Below are 15,555 nucleotides of genomic sequence, written 5' to 3'. Positions count from 1 at the left end.
TTTCCTGTACCTGATCTCAGTTCTTTACCACTTCTGCCATCAAAATGAGCTCTTCCCTTGCTTCTTGGTTTTCCACGTTTTTATCTACAATCACGTACACATTATAATCTCCAGTTTAGTTTGAGGAGAATGAACTACTTCTGCTCTGAATACTACCTACTACTTTAAGTAAAGGAAATTCCCATTTTATACCATTCCAAACTAATAATAAGAAAATTCATCGCATAGACTTTCACATTCCCCCATGACTCTGGAATCCGTACTAAAAAAATATGATAATTCAGACAACATTGTGTAAAACTTCACCTTAAACTTTCTTTCACATTCAACGGTTCAAGAGCTCTCTCTCCTTAGATATCCCTTTTTTCAAAGCCTGTTTACTGCTTCTCGCTACTGGGACAATGGGTCAGCCAAAACTGAGTCAGCATAACCTAAACTCGGAGAAGAATTCAACATGGGGTAACAGAACACTGATTTATGGAAAATAATAAGCAGTCTTTAATTACACTGGCAATTAGGATTCGCATGATTTTCCAAAGTACACAGATAATCCAGTTGGTCTTCTTGGGGAGAAAACAAGTAGAACAAATAAATATTCAGAGATTAGAAAAGCAGTAACTAACTCTTGAAAGAGGGAAAAAGGCTGTCAAGTTCTAATAATCACCGTGTGCTCCAACAACACTGAAGGACAGCGAGGCAAGCATGTTCACATACACCAACATCGTGCTGTAAATCCTCTACAGATTATGAAAATGAAGAATTTGGATTCACATGTAAGATTATGCTAAGTAAACAAGGGAACAACTTTTCACGTCCCATTACAAACTGCATTGTCGTTTGAAGTTATGTCAGTGCTTCTTTTATCCTCTAAAGGTACAATTACTATTTTTTGTCTGGGTTGCTGCCACTTTGTTCAGCAGAAACTATAACGCAGTCAAAGCAGCACAGAACAAAAGCATAAAATATTTTTGAATGCTGCAAGATGTGTTAGTTGATGTTCTTATCTCATTTTAAGGATTACGGCAAGAACTTTGCAATACTTTGTTTCTAAAACGTTGAATGATACCAGTTGTAATTACTTCATGAATCACGTATAAAACATTTACTTATATTATCTGTTTTGAGTGATTCCCTTTCCAAGTGCCAAAGCACATCCCAAGAGCAAAACTGTGGTTCTAAGTAAACTTAAAATTACTGTTGAAAGGAACCAATAATTACAAGGTTTTAAAATTGAATATTTATTTGAGAAGCCATACTCTATAAAATATTTTAAAAGAGGAAATAATTTGGAAAAAAAAATCTCTTTTTACCTTCTGTGTAAACAACTGATCCTTGAAAAGAATTTGTCAAGAAGTCAAACACAGTCATTACCTTTCAAAACATTTTCTTTGGATACCCAGACCACCATCAGATATGAGTTTTCCAATGTTTTATCTTCATTTTAAAATGAAAGAATAAAAGGGCCTTCAGTCCTGAACACATACCAGTATATACTGATATAGTATATACTAACACAGACGTTTAAGCTACTGTGGTTTATCCTTTGGAAGCACTTCTATTTGTGCATGCACTTCAAAAAACTAGACTCATTAACCAGGAGCCTGGTATGGTTTACTTTCATCTTTCCAAAAGACATGTCATTATGAAACAGTGAGGGTAAAAAAAAAAAAAAAAAAAAGTCAAACAGAAAACAACATCCATTTAAAACAGATGAAAATAAATGTTGTGAAAATAAACTCTCCAATTTCAGAAAGGTATGCTTGCATATATTTTCATTGACCATTTGCCATTTTTCCCCACAGAACATGATGTACACAGAATTTTTTAAAATCTATCTTGCCCTCAGGTTTAAAAGATTTATAGGAGCAAGTAATTCAAGTAAAAGCCTTAATGAAGTAAATAGCTAAAAATCACTTCCAATGAGTTCTGAAGTTTTCCCTAAGGCCATGAAGAACTTAAATGAAAAAGCTAACAAAATAAATTACAGACTGAGCTGAAAAACTTTCCTGGATCACAGAACTGCTGGAGCTCTAGAACAGCTCAGCTTTAGGGCAGTAAAGCAGTATATAATTAACAAGCACAAATTCAGACAGTGATAAAGTGGTTGAAACTCTCACAAAACTGAAAGAAAGACAGGGAAGGAACAAGAGAATCATGGCAGGCTAGCCAGCTTTAAGAGGACAGATGTTCAGGATTCACAAATATGCCAGTATTTTGAGCTATTATCTGTAATTTTTTCCAGAAGTGTTAGCAAAACAAATTTACATACTACTTTTACAGCAATTCTATAGCAGGAGGGTGGGAGGAAACAACATGCAGTCTCCCTACTCTACAGCAATGCTTTGCCCCGTTGTGCTACAGAGCTAATATACTGCTGCTTTATCTGATGTTGGAAAGTTTTGCTATTGCCAAATTCACCTGTTTTACCACAGTATAAATCTGCGGTAACATGACAGAAACTGCATGCAATGAGGTGAAAAATTGTGCAGTAATGGCTCTCATTTGGTGATTCTGTAGTGCATAGTATGGCAAGGAAAATTCAATTTAGATGAACAAGTTTTCTGTAACTCATAGCTGTGACCAAACAGCTTCGTAGCATTGGCATACTCAAAGCAATGCAAATATACAAATCTGTATTGGTACGGAGCATAAAACCAACTGGCTTTAGTATTTAATGAAGTTTCATATAGCTTCAAAAGACACGGGGGAAGAATTGGAGGAGTTGTGATCATCTGGGTCTTCCATCACTACACCTGTAGGAATGTTGCAAGAGACTGCAGTCCAGTCCTAGAAGTTGTCTAAAAAGATTCACTAGGCTATTCATAAAGCATTTTTTCTTCGATTATGTATCACAGTTATCAAGTATAGGACATCTTGGTACACTGAGATTACCAAGATTGGGACATACGTGTTAACTAACACTTGAATACAAAGTCACAGTCTTACACTTAGTCCTACAATGTTGCTTCCATCTCCTGGAAGCGGCTTTAACCCAGCTGAACACAGGTTACCTCCTATGAAAGTAGCAACACAGCGTGGGACCATTTGTCTTTGCATGCCTTTCTTCCAGTAGTGGCTGGACTGAATGGTATTACTTTTTTTTTTTCCCCCCAAGTCATGGAAGGACACGTTTGTTCATCATTTAACCCATAATTTACATGTTAAAAGAAAACATTTCTAAAGCATCAGGAACATAAAATAATAAAGGCAGAGTTTAGCAGTCCAACCAACTACAAAATTCAAGTAAACAGATGTCACATTTGTATGTCACGAAACAGGAAATTTAAAATGTCTTCTTCATAGAACAAGGTTGGTGAAATAACACCACTTTTTAAAATTTTTAAAACAAATCTATGGGTACAATTTCTTAAAATACATTCAAATATGAAACTGCTGCCATTATTGCCAAGATATTTTGTTATGGAAGCAAGCTAGAAGCTTGTTGTGGTTTACCAGCATTTGAATAAAAGCATTTGTGGTGAATGTGAGAAACCAGAATTACAGTTTTCAGATACTAAAGCATATTAAAAAAGGTTATTCTTTAGAGGTGATGTGAGATGACTTAACAATATTGAAAATCACTACTGACTACCTCAGCACACAGAAGCTAAAAGTAAGTTTACCTGTGGCTTATCCTACTTTTAAAGGAAGTGGTTACCCAAGCCCTCAAATATTTTAACAGTTCAGTTTGTCTCTCCACCTTTTTTTTTTTTTTTTTTTTTTTAAATGAACTGCTGCATATTAAAGGATTGATGGTTATGGAGATTTAATACATTGCAAATTCATGAAACTCAGCTCCTGACTGAAGTAAGCATCTAATCTTCCAGTAAACCTTAATCTTACTGAGAGACTCACTGCAGTAAGCAATTTTCAGAGCAATAGCTGTTTTCTGGATAAGAAATACATACATGTTTTCTGAACGTAAAATATATAAAATATATAACTGTTATAATTTTAATTTCAAGTCACACCTATGACCTTAAAATGTTCTACTCCTTAAACTATTGTACAGAATGTTTCATCATTGCCTTCTGAAGGTTAAAAAAAGAAGTACAGACATCCATTAATAACACAGATGTTTAAAAAAATACACAAATTGGTTGATTTTCTTTCCTATATTACCTGATCGTGGCTTCAGGCCAAAAGGGATTGCGTTGTTTGCAGTGGGAGACATTGTTGGACTTTTATCCTTGTTCTGTGTAATTCAAGAACACAAATCCAAATAAGAATAAATCCAGAATATCACAGCACAACTGACTGAATAAAATACAAAAGTTACAAATACCACACACTACAACTACTTCACCACAATGAGATCCCAAAATAGCATTGAACATGCAACAACCTCCCATATTTATTCAATTTTTATTTTTTTTCCTGGAAGAGAAGCTTAAGTTTCTGACCAAAGACAGCAAGATACTGCCCCTAGCTACAAACAAGTATGATTATTTTTGTTTTCTCCCACAAAATTACTTGGTTCCAATCATACTTTTTGTGGCACAGTACATTTATGAGAACAAAATAAAGACCATTTTTTTCCCTAAGATATTTCTTACATAGAATGGTAATAAATTCAATGAAACTACTTTCCCTTGGACACTGCATTCTGCCTAAAATGCAGAAAGTAGGAAGTTAATCATACACCTCAGAGCAGGATCACCCTTGACACTGAACTAGGCTAACAGTCGCAGCACGAAGAATAGACTGGAGCATAGAGAGAATGGTGAGGTATAACCATGATACTATCAATAGCAACACAGGAAGAGTCCTATAACCAAACTCCAGAGTGTGAATCCTATTTACAAAATGATTCCTCTGGGAGGAATCATTTAATACGAGTCCCATCACTAAGGCTGGGTGCTCATGAGTTTGTGCGCTGCTCATACTTAGTGCAATGTACAGGAAGAAATCCTGTACCTGCACAGAAAATATGAATAAAAATAATCTCCATAAAGAGTTCCCTACAGTCTCCCTTTTGGACTTCTGCTGAAATTTGCACTGTGATGGCAAAACAATCAATGAAATTAGCTGCTTCTTGAAAAACTAATCAAGGATGTGACACACAACTGTGCAAAAAAAAATCTGTTGTAATCAGTGGAAATCCTTGTGAAGCAAAGACAACTTTAAAAGAAAAGGAGAATGATCCAAGATTAAATGTTTTGTACTAAGCTATGTAACTCAGAAACAAACTTACCAGAAAATGTTATTTATATTCTAGTAAACCCATATAAGGACAAGAATAAATGAAACAGGCTAAATAACCTCCAAAGCAACTACTCATAAGCTCATATTTTCTGTGAAGTTCAATTACATGTTTTATTTAGTCTATGAATCATTCATGCAGAAAGTTTTTTTTTTTTTTTTTTTTTATTAAAAAAAAGAGCTAAATGATCATCTATATACAAAAGACAAACAAATGGCACTAACATCTTACCTCATTGTGAGAGGTTTGGCCACTTGTATTCCAAACAATTAGATCATTCTGCATGTTTGGAAAGAAAGAAAAAGATTGTTTCAGAAATTGTATTAGTCATATACCACCACAGGGTACTTTACTTTTGACAGTCAGATACTCATTGATATTAATACTTTCCACCTTCACATTTTTTGTTTTTCAGCACTGTATTGAAAGAATCTTAATGAATATGTATTTTTACTACTAGAGGAACACTGAAGAGACTACTTCAAAATTTTCTTGTGGAAATTATTTGCACAATTTTTTCTTATCTAACTGATTCATAAGCAAATTTGTAAGATTTGAATCTTTGTTGGTTCAAAGGTAATAGCTAATTTTGCTTTGCAGATTTTGTAGTTAAATCATCACAAAGTTTAATATGTGAATAGATATTTTAAATATAGATTTGAAGAGGGAAGCATTCTTCAAGCAACTCATTTCATAATTGCAATGTAACATACCTTTTGTTACCACTTTTGCTACAGTTAAAACTGGAAACATGGAAATCACGTAAATAACTATGAAATAAAATAATTAAATTAATTCTGTATTAGTCGTAACTCGGTCAGCAGAAACACTGGCATAGGTAAAAAAATAAATTATATCAATTCAAAACCCCTTCATTAAGGCAAACTTTTTTAATCAAGACAAAAACGGAAACCAAAATAAGACAGAACTTGAAACACTTGATCCCAACGCTCAGAATTTTCAAGAAGTTAGCAAGATGGGAAGGAAGATTTCACTCCCATTTTGCCACATGACCTTCCCTGGCCACCTCTTTAACTTGAAAAATAAAATCCCCAGCTACTGACTTTTTTCATAATATTACCTCAGCCACTGCACTAGCTAGAATAAACAGAAATAAATCTTACCAACCAGTTTTGCCTTAAATATACTGCTGGGAACAAGAATTCAGCAGTTTATTAAAGTACTACAAGAACTGGGGTATTTGGGGTGAACGGGAAGAGGAACCAGATGGTTTACTTTATTGAAGATGTAACTTTGATGAGACTTATTTTTGGCAGGGGAAATACAACTACTGTAATATTTATTGGAAGACATCCGTTTCATTATATCAGCCTTTTTCCTGAGACATAGGTAAAAACTTAACATCCCATGTACAGTCAAACCTTGAGATTCAATCTAGGGAAAAAAAAAAAACAAAACAAAAAACAACAAAAACAAATCCCAAAAGGGCCTAAACTAAAGGGTCTGAAATTCCATACACCAATGAATGGAATGAGATGACCCATTCCATTCCAAATGTTTCCGTATTTATTGTATCTAGACACCTACATACCTGACTCAATGGCCATTTTTCACCCTGTTCACATGTTCTCACTTCACTCTTGGCTTTCTCCATTATTAATTCCCTCCTCCTCTGAAATTCTAATTCTTCTTCAGCATTTTCTTTCTGCAAGATGAATTACTTTAGACTGTGAATCACTAGAAACAGAATTGTGTATTTATTTATTTTTTTGTTATAACATTACCTCAGAAGTATTTCTTACAAACACTGATGAAAAGTGAACTATAAAGAGACAATCTACTTGCAGGTCCACTGCTAACAGGTAGATAATTTTGTAAATCTAAAACTAATTCACTTCAAACATAGAAAGAGTACACTCAGCTAAGCTGTTAACAATAGTAATTTATTCTCATGGCCAACAGAATACATGAAAGAAATGGCCCATGAAAGATGACTCATTCTGCACACAGAAAAGCTGCACAGAAGGTAAAAAAGGAAAAAATGGTATGCAAAAGCAGATGATGAATGCAGAAAAAAAGTGTTTACATATACATAAAATTCCACAAAAATAGCTTAAAAAACTAGTTGCATCCTCCATCCTAGTACAGTTTTCCTTTACCTACTTGGTAGGTTAATAGTTGACGCTGGCTCATTTCCTGCCTCATCCCCAAGTATTTTGTAATAATATGCTCATTAACGTACCTGACCAAGGGAAGACATCTCCATCTGCATTTGACCGCTATGTATAAAGATAAACAAATGCAAATATGTAATTTATTTTGTAGAAACTTAAATATGATGAATCTAACAAATGCAATATTTTTTCTACAAAAAAAAAAGGTAGATAAACACACTTTACTGTGGACTCCTGAAATTCTAAAGCTGTTGCTGGTTCCATGGGATACAGATTCACATCACTGCTCTCTGAAATATCCATGCTTAATCTGTAAGGTTTGAAATAAAAACATTGCACTGGGATATAGTTTTGGTAATCGCTCTGTTATGTATTTAATTTCAAACAAATGAATATATTAAATATTTTTAGTCATGGTATTAACCCAATCAATTTTCCCTCTTAAAAGAGATCACCACTTTGGTCAAAGCAACATTAACATCTGCAAAATATCCTGAACAATAGCTTGTATCAAAACAAAAAGACCTGTTTACTACCAACAACCATGCTACTACACGTAATACCGAAGATGTCTACACCCAACCTCTAGCACCCTGTGTCTGAATAGAATCCACAGCCCTAGTTAAGAGATTCACATTTAATTTACAGAGCATGAAAACAAAGCAGCAAAACAGTAAACTCCCAATAGCCAACAAATCAGAAGAAAGAAGTGAATACAGAAAAGGGAGTGAAGGAAACATCTAAAAATACTGAAGACTGAGTCTGAAATGCTTTTCCTTTCCTGAATTACTGCTAATGTACACAGAAGATAGGCAGATATGAAACTCTGCAGACCATTAGCAGCACAACAAATGGATGTTTATTTATTTATTTAACAAGTTAAATAGTCATATTTGTTATTGAAAATAGCTCTAGTAGATATGTTCTATATGGAGCTCTAGTCAGTGCATGCTAAGTATGCTTCAGCATCACCTGCTGCTTCAACCCCTACAGACTCTACTTTGTAAATCCTAAATGGCTTTCAGTGTCAGACGAGGATAATTCCAGCTAAAGTCACTTATTTAAATTAAATTTATCCTGATTAGATGATTATACTAATGCACAATGGAAACTTCTCTGGGGAAAGTTAAAAATTTTGCCATGCTGTAGGCTTAAGTTAAAAGCATGTGAAAGCTTCTGTGCATCTTAAGTTACAGAGCAATGCAAACATTGATACTCCTTTGTGGATTTGGATGAAGATAACAATACTACTCAGCATGACAAACAAAATTTTCATCACACAGCTTTATATAATGTATTTATTATATAAACTGCGGTATCATCCAGTAATTGTGCAAGCAATGATGACGAACCTGTGGCCCAAAGAATGGAAAGTCAACAGCTTTATTTGGTAAATACTAGGCACCCAGGTGTGTCATGCTGGACAAGTCTGTTTGTTAACACACAACAAACAGACACATGAGTGGCCTGCTTAGCACCTGGCATAGAAAAATAAATACATACATGACATAAGTCATCTTTAAAAGCCACATTTCATATATACTATTGTGCCCTTGAAAGCACATCTGAACAAGCACGGAGAAACTAAGAGATTAATTTTCTGTATTTTATTGCTCTCTGTAATTTGGTAAAAAAAAAACAAAAACTAAAGATGTAGGAAATATCACGCAATATTTGATAAACAAAGTGACAAGTTTTACAAGGCTAAGAACTGAAAGTTTTTAATGTCACTTCTTCCAGTTTAACAGCAGCACTTCTCCCACAAAGTAATAAGCCTCAGATGAGGTACAGAAGCAATGGAATACTTTCTCACAGAAACCACTGGAATTAAAAAAAGCTTTCCTAATTTTTTTTTTTTTAATTTTTATTTTTTTTATTTTTAAGAAAAAATACTCGTAAATCAAGTATTTAGTATACAATTCAAGAATTCAAGTATTCTCTGCATGATTCAAAATAACGCCAGGTAATTCCTTCTCATTAAATACTAAACAGAAGTGAAATTTTGTCCTAAAAATGCAGAAACGTTATGCTAAGTGAAAAAAAGCAATGTCAAAATAAGTTTTTAAACTAAAGAACAGAGCAGTTGTAAGAACAAATGGACACAGTAAACTGGCCAAGGGAGGAAGGAAAAACAAGGATATTTTAGACTGGAAAAGATAAGGAGTTGTCTAATTTTCAGAGAAACTAAGCTCTAAAACAGCTACCTCATATAGGCAATGAATAAGAATTAGTTTCTTGGTTTTTAAAATGAGTTCAATCAGTTTTTGGAAGGGATTACACATAGAAAAGCAATAGCAAGCATACAGACAGAGCTATCTACAACCTCAACTGTTCTTTTAAGTCAGACAAGCTTTTTTTTTTTGTTTCTTTTAAATATTTATTCTTTTTGTTTATTCATAGACCCAGGGTCATTTCACCTGGCTTTAGGCACCTAGAACATGCATAAAGAATTAGAAACAACTTTGCCTTCTACAGTCAGAGGGAATCCTAAATCACATTCTCTAGCTGCCTCTTCCTTTTACTCATTCCAGCTTCAGAAGGAGACTAAAGGAACTCCATCACTAGTTCAGGCACCTTTTTTATATGTCCTATTAATGCAGGGCAAAGCTGGGCCACAAAACCTTCTACAAACCCTACATAATAAATACATCAAGCAAGAGTAGAGGATAGTTTACAGCCCTGAAAAGAAATTTGACTATCCTACAGGAAACTTCAGAAAAATCACATTAGTGTACAGAGTGAGATTAATAGCTGTCTCTCCACCTCTAAATGTATTTTATTTTTATACCTGAAATCCTTATTAACATACTAGAAATACTGTACATGCACAAGAGAGAATGCAAGCTGCCTTAACTATGTGCCTCCAGAAAATTATTAGTATGGTAACAGAACAGTTGGTAACTCTGGAGAACTTTAAATTATCAGTTTAAAAAGAACTCCAAAAGCTATTTACAAATATTTTAAATATATGACATTAAGACACCAGCTATTTTAAGCATACCTGTTGGGATCTTGTAATAAATCTACTGCTTCTCTTAGTTGTTCTATCATTGCTATATCAATAGTTTGTTCTTCTGATAAATTTATTCTATAATAGAAAACAAAAACATCCAAAAAGGGGTAAAACAGCAGTTATCAAGGATACAGCAAGTAGTAAGGGCATGGGGGAACAGCCTCTATGCACACAAAGTGCTAAATTTATGGAGTGTCTTCAGAAAAAATTCACCAGCACTCTACCTTTAACAAAACTCCCCAATCCAATACATACGTAGGTAAACAAATGTGGTAAACTAAAACTTTTGCATCTCAGTTAAGTAGCCTGACTTCTAAAGCTGAAAATTTATTTACTAATATTTGACTCTTAGTAATTGCTTTCATCACATATATTGTTACTAAAAACAGTGATTTTTTAAATGGACAGCATGCTTTCTTTTGCTTTTCAATATCTGCAATGCTTTCTGGAGTTTAGAAACCAATCAATCACCCATTAGTTCTGCCAACAAGGCTATTTCAGAAAGTACTTATTTTTCCCTCCTTCGAGTATTTGTTTTTAATCACATAGGACTCTACTGTTCTGCTTAGTGAGAACTTCGCAGTACACTGTTGTGCTAAATCATCCTTTCTTATGCATTCTTGTCACTGACTGATGTTCACTGCTCTTGAATTAATGCTTATGAATTAATGGCTGCTTCAAGGTTAAAATTATGACAATGTGAAAAGAGACTGATAGAGTTTCAAATTTTTTTTTCATTTGCATTTATCTTAGATTTTATAAGTTTTGATAAAATCTTTTTTTTTCCTAAAACAAGAACAAAAACGATGCCGTAAGCAGACTAAATAACAAAATACTTAATTAAAAAGCTTGGCCTCTACATAGGTTAAAAAACACAATACAGCTGTATTAGTGCCTTTATTAGTTGCAAGATAAGATCCACTTTGTTTATCAATAATGTATAAAACACCGAGCACCTATAGAGAGTGCAAGGCTGTGCTTCTGTCACACACTTCCAACTCTACAAAATTATTAACTGAGAAGGAAAGACCAGTTTTGGTCATCTAATGAAACAATACAATTAATTACTTATAGACACACACAAAAATACTCACATTTCCTCTGTTTGCCATTGTGCATCCTCTTCTATTCTCAACAATTCATCGCACTCCGCTGCTCTGCTCTGTACGCAGACAAAGCGATTAAGAACTGAACTTTGCAATTAAGTAGGCAGATAATTTTTCCTTTCAGGCTCAGCACTGACCTATTTTATTTAACAGTTTAGGGTGGCTAGTTGAAGCAATCCAACACTTTTGCTCCACTCCTCACTCTACCCCCTTTTCAGACACTAATTACTTGATCTTCTATTCAACAATCAGATTTTATTGAGGCCAACATCCCTCATCTTCCTTTAACTTTAAAAAGAAAGTCAAGTAGCACGAGAATTCTTTATTCTATGTCCCAGATTTCATTTGTGCCTTTCTGGTGTATGCAAACAATGCTTCAGTTAAGCATGACCTTAACTGTAATCTTAACTTGCTCTCCTCAAACAGCCAGATTTGTTTACAGAGCAAGGAAATTCCAAATATGGAAACAGTAACAATTCTGTGTTTCATTCATAACTATTAACAGGATCCCTATTTCACCATTTTTAACAGCTCTGATTTAAAAAAAAAAACAAAAAAACGGAACAAAGCTGCATGCAACAATTCATATCAGCTGGCCACTTATTTTGGGTTCAGTGTAGGTATAAATCAGAGCTCCCACTGTCCTACCTGTAATTATGAACTGCTACTTATTAGAATACTTGAATCCCCCAAATTTCTTTTCTTCATTTTGGATGGGCAGAACACTGAAGTAATTTAGCTGCCGCTACAGACAAAAGCTCTCTGAGTGGACGTGCATTTATACTGGTAGAGAATGAACAGCATAAAACAGAAGCCTACCCTCTTCGTGTCACGGGTTTGGCACAGACGCCACATCACCCTGTACCACCAGTAAACACTATCCAATTCTGCCAGATGTGCCACTGAGGAGTGTAGCAGCTTCTCTAACATTCCCCAGGGATGGCACATTTCACAATAACAACCCCCAGTAGAATAAAGACATTCTTTTCATCCTTTTTAATTATTACAGAAACGAAGTATTTGAGTTTTCCCATAAGGGCATAAATCACGAGGTAAAAAAGAACAGCACTTGTTCTAGAAGGCAAACCTCAGTTTCTGGGCATAATTATACAGATAAGACAAAGCCATACCAACTAGGATGAATATTTGAAAAACACAAAATCTTCCAAACCTAAGCCCTCTTTTGGCACAGCAAGTGGTACTGAGTTAATGTATGGTTTGGTTAACCAGAATTTCAATTTTAGATGTCCCAAAATACATGTTAGTAGATGACAAAGTATAAACCAGAGAATACAACAGAGTCAGAGATCTGCAGCAGAAGGGGAATACCCCCCCAGTTCAAAATCCTCAGCATAGAATGGATGAGCTACCTGTCACCAACTGCTGATCTCAACTGCCATAATGTTGAGAAGATAACAAAACACAAATAAATTAAAGTGCTTACTCTAGCAATACTGTCGTATCACCTTTCAATATTGTAACCTCTTTTATTGAACCACTGTTTTCTTAAAGCCTTAGCCACAAGGTAAAGGACAACTTGCAAACTAGAAAAGAGTTATGGGTATAATAATTTACTAGGTTATTATCATCATTTTAAATTCATCTATTTTTGCATTCTGCATCTTTTATGACAATGAATATTGTGGTACATTATTCATTAAGATGTCTACAGTTTGTTATTCCTGCTTGTTCTATACTTATGAAAGCCATGAAGATATTTCCCCCATTTAAAATTGATCACAAACTTGCCTTAATGTAACTCATAAATTCAGTAGTAAGAGCATCCGATTCATCAAACTGGTTTCCTGTTTCTCTTGACTTATCGTTGACAATCAAGTGAGAAGATCCCTGATGGAATTCCACTAAAAACAACAATAACAGAAGACAGAATGATTTCTGGTTCAGCTTCAGAAATTTGTTACTCATAAGAATACAGATTATAGAGTTCAGAAACAATTAAAGTTTAAATTCAAACCATATTAAAAACCTCAAACTAGTTATGACTTTTGCATTCTAGGGATCGATGCCAATTCATTCCAAAGCTGTAATAAATCAATATCCTTGGCTCATACGGTCATAGATCAGCTCACAACAGGCACTGATGGTGTCAGTTTTGAGTTACACAAAACGCCTTGCCAGTACCAGTACAAGAACACAGTGGGAAAGCTACAGATTTTACAATAGTCGCATATATCAGCCAGTGACTAGCAGGTTTTTTATGCAACTTTGAGTGCTGTAACACAAACTCTCAGCAGAACTCAAAAAAAAAAAAAAAAAAAGAGCCTTCCAAACAACGTGAATGTCTTGCTTATGTATACTGTTTCCTGAAGTACATGGCAATAATAATTTTCTCCTCTGATCAAGGCAGTCTGATCCCATAATTTACCCTCTGATGCACTGATAAACACCATAGGATATGATACCCTTACTATCTCACTTATTGTTCTACTACATTCTGATGAGAATCTGAAGTACATTTAATCTAGTACTTAACACTAGTGTGAAAGACTCATCTCCTGCTTACATGGTTTCCATGTACAACTCCTTGACATTACCTTGCAGTTTTTTATTGGTATGTGTGGACCTTAGAGAAACACTATTTATTAATAATACCTGTATGCTGATAAAGGTGCAACTAACAATATTTAGATAAAATTACACTGTCAGCACCTGAAGAGATGCTTATTTCTTTCCAGATGTAATGCTGGCTTTGATAAATAAAAATTTTATATGTACATGCATTAAGTACAGCCATCTGATATGGACTCTACTTTTACATATAGCTAATTCAGAATTTGAAATAGCGCTTGACAAAAGCTATTTGTTGGTATTAATGATTGAGAAGCATGGTTTAAACTGTTTCTCATTCTTCTTTCCCCAGTCAGAACTACAACTGAGTAACTCTCGAGAAAGGTGAAACAATTTCATGGAAACTGCTACAAAGAATTACTATAAGGATCTTGATTCAGTGTAGTTAAAACTATTCTAAGCAGAACTTTCTTCTGTTTTAAATGACTTCATAGGTATGCTTGAAGCCTTCTGGATGGGTAGGCATTTATTTGAAAAAAAAAAATAACGAAAATACTTGCTGTTTGATAGCAGTATAAGCAAGAAAAACAATTTAAGGCATTTATCCAGTGCAAAATAGAACACCGACCATTCCAAGGAAAAAGAGTAGCAAAGACAAAGTATCTAATTTAAAGGTGACATTTGTAGCCTTCTGGAAGACTGACTGATACTTCTTGGGCCATGTTTTTTTGCAAACTTGATTTACAGCCTTATATGTAGAATTATAAAGAAATGTATATTTTTAGCTTCCACTTTTTTCACATTCCAACCTTTTCTTGAGTTAGCGTGGTGACCCGAATCTTCCTTTATAACCTGATCTTCTTCTACAATGTCGGACATTGGAACATTAAAGCTGATAGTATCTTCATCAGATGGCTAAGAAAGAATAAAAGAAACATTGATTTCAGTTCAAATCAAAGACTGAGAAAAATTATTTATTGTATCTTAATGAACACACTGTAGATTAAAAAAGCTAGTATTAGAGAGGATACCAGTGCATCTAACATGATCAAGTCCTGGTGTAAGAAGCTGCTGTCATGCTGAACACATCCTCACAGTAGGCTTGCCAAGCAGCACAATTCTTCTGTCTCTTTTCCTACATTCCTCACTTCACCAGCCCTCTCTTACCAGTGACACTGTTGCTGCCTTTTTGCATTTCTTTCCTGGACAGCTGATAAAGGGGCTCCATGTAGCCACCAAAAAGAACCTAAGCATCATATCACAGTTCTTTTGTCTTTCCATCCAGGCCTCCTTTATCTTTATCTTATGTGATGTTCAAATTCAGTTACTCTAGATCAAAGTTTTATGTTTTGTTAATCTCAAAACTATCATTTCAAAAATATTGCAGTAGAATATTATTATACATGTATTATTAAAAGTTTTGAAAAGAGGCAAGTTTTGTTTGATTGTTTGTTTTTTTTTTTTTGGCTAGGCAGAGTAAACAGCCACAACTTTTAGAAAAGATTTTGGAATGTTGGTGTAAAAATAAGTAAATAAAAAGCAGTAAGCCACCGGAAATTCAATTTATAA

General features: G+C 34.4%; 1 protein-coding gene across 7 annotated transcripts in view; it reads right to left on the bottom strand.

Moving 5' to 3' along the window:
* Positions 1–15,555, bottom strand: part of LRCH1 (leucine rich repeats and calponin homology domain containing 1) — a 113,987-nt gene that overhangs the window by 26,809 nt on the left and 71,623 nt on the right. For 3 of the 7 annotated variants that reach the window (XR_011806418.1, XR_011806422.1, XM_027471729.3), the window contains exons 8-16: positions 14,796–14,901; positions 13,207–13,319; positions 11,446–11,513; positions 10,340–10,426; positions 7,559–7,648; positions 7,407–7,443; positions 6,756–6,869; positions 5,435–5,482; positions 4,123–4,195 (exon numbers count right to left, since the gene is read on the bottom strand). Coding sequence is in view for 2 of the 7 variants with exons in the window: in XM_027471729.3 (XP_027327530.1) it covers positions 4,123–4,195; positions 5,435–5,482; positions 6,756–6,869; positions 7,407–7,443; positions 7,559–7,648; positions 10,340–10,426; positions 11,446–11,513; positions 13,207–13,319; positions 14,796–14,901 (736 nt within the window). In the remaining 5 variants the exon portion in view is untranslated. The remainder of the gene's footprint in view (positions 1–4,122; positions 4,196–5,434; positions 5,483–6,755; positions 6,870–7,406; positions 7,444–7,558; positions 7,649–10,339; positions 10,427–11,445; positions 11,514–13,206; positions 13,320–14,795; positions 14,902–15,555) is intronic. The other 4 variants (XR_011806420.1, XM_072032550.1, XR_011806419.1 and 1 more) reach the window with 3 other exon arrangements.

This window comes from Anas platyrhynchos, chromosome 1 (genome assembly GCF_047663525.1).
Source record: "Anas platyrhynchos isolate ZD024472 breed Pekin duck chromosome 1, IASCAAS_PekinDuck_T2T, whole genome shotgun sequence".
In the NCBI taxonomy this organism is placed as follows: domain Eukaryota; kingdom Metazoa; phylum Chordata; class Aves; order Anseriformes; family Anatidae; genus Anas; species Anas platyrhynchos.
Note: the sequence above shows the minus strand (reverse complement) of the source record. Positions and strands in the feature narration are given on the sequence as shown.